At 56.4% G+C, this 6,381-nt stretch overlaps 1 protein-coding gene across 1 annotated transcript in view; it reads left to right on the forward strand.

Annotated features, from left to right (window-relative positions):
• Positions 1-3,994: 3,994 nt before the first annotated feature.
• Positions 3,995-6,381, forward strand: part of RSBN1L (round spermatid basic protein 1 like) — a 128,764-nt gene continuing 126,377 nt past the window's right edge. The window contains exon 1 of the mRNA XM_075345197.1: positions 3,995-4,465. Coding sequence (XP_075201312.1) covers positions 4,027-4,465 — 439 coding nt within the window. The 5' untranslated portion in view covers positions 3,995-4,026. The remainder of the gene's footprint in view (positions 4,466-6,381) is intronic.

The following is a 6,381-nucleotide window of genomic DNA, read 5'->3' on the forward strand; positions in this document are numbered from 1 at the left end:
GGAGGTGCCTGAGGACGGGGACAATAAAAAGGGAGAGGTAAGTAGTGACTAATAAGCTGAGGGGACAATGGGGGACGACTGGTGACTAATACTGGGGGTGCAGTGGTGTAGTTTTACAGATGTAGTATATGGTGGTGTAGTATATAGTGGTGTAGTACATGGGTTGTAGTGATGTAGCTTTATTACAGGTGTAGTATATAGGTGTGTAGTATATGGGGGTATAGTAATGTAGTATATTACAGGTGTACTATATGGAGGTGTAGTGATGTAGTATATTACAGGTGTACTATATGGAGGTGTAGTGATGTAGTATATTACAGGTGTACTATATGGAGGTGTAGTATATTACAGGTGTACTATATGGAGGTGTAGTATATTACAGGTGTACTATATGGAGATGTCGTATATTACAGGTGTACTATATGGAGATGTCGTATATTACAGGTGTACTATATGGAGGTGTCGTATATTAGAAAAACCACAAAGAACTATATCAAAAAAACACCAAAAAGGAGCAAAGACAAATGATATGTGCACACACAGAATGTGGTGAGCCTTCCTCATAAAGATGGCTGCAGCCAAGGTGCAAGATGCTGATGTCACAGCCACTCAACCTCCACACTAGAGGGGAGGGGCGGCTGCTTAGCATAAGACATGCACACTAATAAGGTTTGCACTGGGAGCCCATCAAAAATATAAACTAATATCTCACTATTTGAGGTATGGCACATTTTCAGGTGGTTAAATGGTGAGCCTGTCATGTGTTATGTACTCATAGTGCTAACTGACCCGCCTGGACCTGGTGTTGTGCGTCATCTATAGGCCATTATTCAGACACTGTGCGTCTCGTGTATCAGTGTGAGATGCACCTATTTAGTGCTGTTTTGCCCGCCTGACCTGGGTTTCTGGCGTCATTTATAGGTTACAGTTCAGACACTGTGCATTTCACTCATTATATGATGGGCTCCCAGTGCAAGCCTTATTAGTGTGCATGTCTTATGCTAAGCAGCCGCCCCTCCCCTCTAGTGTGCAGGTTGAGTGGCTGATGTTGTGATGTAGTATATTACAGGTGTAGTATAGGAGGGGTGTAGTATATTACAGGTGTAGTATATGGAGGGGGTGTAGTATAATACAGGTGTAGTACAGGGGGGGTGTAATGTAGTTTATTACAGGTGTAGTATATGGAGGGGGTGTAGTAATGTATTATATTGAGTAGAACTGAGTGAATTATATTAGTCCGGCCTTCTAAACCAATCCCAATTTCTCATGGGGCCCCATGGGAAAATTAATTGCCAACCCCTGTTCTAATCATTGCTCTTAGTGCATAGTACTATACAGGGCTGCTTAGGCAGTGACTTCATTCATACAGATGTGACTGCTGCTGGGGGGGGGGGGGGGTTTGGTGAAGGGCACGTGACAGGTTACTTTAAAAGAAGCTGGAGTGAAAGCAGACGGCGTAAAGACAACCTACACCTCGTCCTCCGGCACAGCGACAGCACAGTGCCCTCTATACAGCAGGCCGCGGGTCCCCCCGCTCAGCGCCTCGTCCCCTCTATACAGCAGGCCGCGGGTCCCCCCGCTCAGCGCCCCGTCCCCTCTATACAGCAGGCCGCGGGTCCCCCCGCTCAGCGCCCCGTCCCCTCTATACAGCAGGCCGCGGGTCCCCCCATTCAGCGCCTCGTCCCCTCTATACAGCAGGCCGCGGGTCCCCCCGCTCAGCGCCCCGTCCCCTCTATACAGCAGGCCGCGGGTCCCCCCATTCAGCGCCCCGTCCCCTCTATACAGCAGGCCGCGGGTCCCCCCGCTCAGCGCCCCGTCCCCTCTATACAGCAGGCCGCGGGTCCCCCCGCTCAGCGCCCCGTCCCCTCTATACAGCAGGCCGCGGGTCCCCCCGCTCAGCGCCCCGTCCCCTCTATACAGCAGGCCGCGGGTCCCCCCGCTCAGCGCCCCGTCCCCTCTATACAGCAGGCCGCGGGTCCCCCCGCTCAGCGCCCCGTCCCCTCTATACAGCAGGCCGCGGGTCCCCCCGCTCAGCGCCCCGTCCCCTCTATACAGCAGGCCGCGGGTCCCCCCGCTCAGCGCCCCGTCCCCTCTATACAGCAGGCCGCGGGTCCCCCCGCTCAGCGCCCCGTCCCCTCTATACAGCAGGCCGCGGGTCCCCCCGCTCAGCGCCCCGTCCCCTCTATACAGCAGGCCGCGGGTCCCCCCGCTCAGCGCCCCGTCCCCTCTATACAGCAGGCCGCGGGTCCCCCCGCTCAGCGCCCCGTCCCCTCTATACAGCAGGCCGCGGGTCCCCCCGCTCAGCGCCCCGTCCCCTCTATACAGCAGGCCGCGGGTCCCCCCGCTCAGCGCCCCGTGCCCTCTATACAGCAGGCCGCGGGTCCCCCCGCTCAGCGCCCCGTGCCCTCTATACAGCAGGCCGCGGGTCCCCCCGCTCAGCGCCCCGTCCCCTCTATACAGCAGGCCGCGGGTCCCCCCGCTCAGCGCCCCGTCCCCTCTATACAGCAGGCCGCGGGTCCCCCCGCTCAGCGCCCCGTCCCCTCTATACAGCAGGCCGCGGGTCCCCCCGCTCAGCGCCCCGTCCCCTCTATACAGCAGGCCGCGGGTCCCCCCGCTCAGCGCCCCGTCCCCTCTATACAGCAGGCCGCGGGTCCCCCCGCTCAGCGCCCCGTGCCCTCTATACAGCAGGCCGCGGGTCCCCCCGCTCAGCGCCTCGTCCCCTCTATACACCAGGCCGCGGGTCCCCCCGCTCAGCGCCCCGTCCCCTCTATACAGCAGGCCGCGGGTCCCCCCGCTCAGCGCCCCGTCCCCTCTATACAGCAGGCCGCGGGTCCCCCCGCTCAGCGCCCCGTCCCCTCTATACAGCAGGCCGCGGGTCCCCCCGCTCAGCGCCCCGTCCCCTCTATACAGCAGGCCGCGGGTCCCCCCGCTCAGCGCCCCGTCCCCTCTATACAGCAGGCCGCGGGTCCCCCCGCTCAGCGCCCCGTCCCCTCTATACAGCAGGCCGCGGGTCCCCCCGCTCAGCGCCCCGTCCCCTCTATACAGCAGGCCGCGGGTCCCCCCGCTCAGCGCCCCGTCCCCTCTATACAGCAGGCCGCGGGTCCCCCCGCTCAGCGCCCCGTCCCCTCTATACAGCAGGCCGCGGGTCCCCCCGCTCAGCGCCCCGTCCCCTCTATACAGCAGGCCGCGGGTCCCCCCGCTCAGCGCCCCGTCCCCTCTATACAGCAGGCCGCGGGTCCCCCCGCTCAGCGCCCCGTGCCCTCTATACAGCAGGCCGCGGGTCCCCCCGCTCAGCGCCCCGTCCCCTCTATACAGCAGGCCGCGGGTCCCCCCGCTCAGCGCCCCGTCCCCTCTATACAGCAGGCCGCGGGTCCCCCCGCTCAGCGCCCCGTCCCCTCTATACAGCAGGCCGCGGGTCCCCCCGCTCAGCGCCCCGTCCCCTCTATACAGCAGGCCGCGGGTCCCCCCGCTCAGCGCCCCGTCCCCTCTATACAGCAGGCCGCGGGTCCCCCCGCTCAGCGCCCCGTCCCCTCTATACAGCAGGCCGCGGGTCCCCCCGCTCAGCGCCCCGTCCCCTCTATACAGCAGGCCGCGGGTCCCCTCAGGTGCGCCCTAAGCACAGAACGCCTCATACACACAACATGCAACCTCTACAACCGCCCAGGAAACTGTGACGAACAAAAACATCCGCTGTCCAGTCAGCCAATGCGACCCGCCTTACGTACGCGCCAGGAGCTATGTCCGCGACATGTAGCCGCCCCCGTACTGTATACATGGCGCCTCCCCTCACTCCCCTGTCAGAGGATCCTTCCTTCTTCCCTCAGCGGCGATACTAACAAAATGGCCTCAGCTCCCATGCGCCTCTCCGACACACACGCTGGCACACGCCCCTCAGTAGTCACGCGATTGGCAGTAATTGTCCAGAGCCCGTCCCAACTCCTGCTCGCCATTGGTCGGCCGCAGATGACCCCGCCCACTACTCTCTGGCAGCTCGGCGGCGGAGTCTAGGCATCGCAGGAGCCCAAAATGGCGGAGCTGTGGAGCAGTGTTCGTGCTGCGCCAGCTGATAAACACGAAGCGCTGCCCAAACCCCGGGAACTGATTGTGGTGAAAGCCAGCGCGGAGGGGAAGCCGCGTCCGCCCTCCTCCAGCACCAGCAGCCGTGACCTGCATCCCGCCAAGAGGATCCGGACGGAGGACAAGGTGCCCAAGCCCAAGCGTGTGAATGGCGAGGGCGGAGGGGGCGGGAGCCATCGACCTGCTGCGGGCTATGCTACTCCAGCGACATGGAGCTCCCCGGTGGCGGCCAGCGGCAGCCTGTGCCTGGCCCCGCCCGGCTCTGCCCGCTCCCCGCAGCCTGCGCCTCCGCCCGAGAAGCCGCGGAAACCCAGCGACAAGCGGGAGAGGAAGAAGCCGCGGCGCGAAGATGGCGCCGGGGAGAACGGAGGTGTCCGGCCTGTCACCGGTGAGTGTCCCCTGTACACACTGCTGTCACTGCGGCCACTCACGGCGGAGGGGCCCGGGGCATGGAGCCTGACTGCTGCCATCATAGTGCAGGCATAGCGGCACATAGTGACCAGCGGAATGTGTGTGTGTATCCAGCAGTGTGTATATATGTGTATCCAGCAGTGTGTGTGTGTATCCAGCAGTGTGTGTATCCAGCAGTGTGTGTATCCAGCAGTGTGTGTATCCAGCAGTGTGTGTGTGTATCCAGCAGTGTGTATATATGTGTATCCAGCAGTGTGTATATATGTGTATCCAGCAGTGTGTGTATATGTGTATCCAGCAGTGTGTGTATATATGTGTATCCAGCAGTGTGTGTATATATGTGTATCCAGCAGTGTGTGTATATATGTGTATCCAGCAGTGTGTATATATGTGTATCCAGCAGTGTGTGTATATGTGTATCCAGCAGTGTGTGTATATATGTGTATCCAGCAGTGTGTGTATATATGTGTATCCAGCAGTGTGTGTATATATGTGTATCCAGCAGTGTGTGTATATATGTGTATCCAGCAGTGTGTGTATATATGTGTATCCAGCAGTGTGTATATATATATGTGTATCCAGCAGTGTGTATATATGTGTATCCAGCAGTGTGTATATATATGTGTATCCAGCAGTGTGTGTATATATGTGTCCAGCAGTGTGTGTATATATGTGTATCCAGCAGTGTGTATATATATGTGTATCCAGCAGTGTGTATATATATGTGTGTCCAGCAGTGTGTGTATATATGTGTATCCAGCAGTGTGTATATATATGTGTATATATATGTGTCCAGCAGTGTGTATATATGTGTATCCAGCAGTGTGTATATATATGTGTATCCAGCAGTGTGTATATATGTGTGTCCAGCAGTGTGTGTATATATGTGTATCCAGCAGTGTGTATATATATGTGTATATATATGTGTCCAGCAGTGTGTGTATATGTGTGTCCAGCAGTGTGTGTATATGTGTGTCCAGCAGTGTGTGTATATATGTGTATCCAGCAGTGTGTATATATATGTGTATCCAGCAGTGTGTGTATATATGTGTATCCAGCAGTGTGTGTATATATGTGTGTCCAGCAGTGTGTGTATATATGTGTATCCAGCAGTGTGTGTATATATGTGTATCCAGCAGTGTGTGTATATATGTGTATCCAGCAGTGTGTGTATATGTGTCCAGCAGTGTGTGTATATATGTGTATCCAGCAGTGTGTATATATGTGTATCCAGCAGTGTGTATATATGTGTATCCAGCAGTGTGTGTATATATGTGTGTCCAGCAGTGTGTGTATATATGTGTGTCCAGCAGTGTGTGTATATGTGTGTCCAGCAGTGTGTGTATATGTGTGTGTCCAGCAGTGTGTGTATATATGTGTGTCCAGCAGTGTGTGTATATATGTGTGTCCAGCAGTGTGTGTATATATGTGTGTCCAGCAGTGTGTGTATATATGTGTCCAGCAGTGTGTGTATATGTGTGTCCAGCAGTGTGTGTGTGTATCCAGCAGTGTGTATATGTGTCCAGCAGTGTGTGTATATATGTGTGTCCAGCAGTGTGTGTATATATGTGTGTCCAGCAGTGTGTGTATATATGTGTCCAGCAGTGTGTGTATATATGTGTGTCCAGCTGTGCGTGTGTATATATGTGTGTCCAGCTGTGTGTGTGTATATATGTGTGTCCAGCTGTGTGTGTGTATATGTGTGTCCAGCTGTGTGTGTATATATGTGTGTCCAGCTGTGTGTGTGTATATATGTGTGTCCAGCTGTGTGTGTGTATATATGTGTCCAGCTGTGTGTGTGTATATATGTGTGTCCAGCTGTGTGTGTATATATGTGTGTCCAGCAGTGTGTGTATATATGTGTCCAGCAGTGTGTGTATATATGTGTGTCCA

Source organism: Anomaloglossus baeobatrachus, chromosome 4 (genome assembly GCF_048569485.1).
Source record: "Anomaloglossus baeobatrachus isolate aAnoBae1 chromosome 4, aAnoBae1.hap1, whole genome shotgun sequence".
Taxonomy (NCBI): Eukaryota; Metazoa; Chordata; class Amphibia; order Anura; family Aromobatidae; genus Anomaloglossus; species Anomaloglossus baeobatrachus.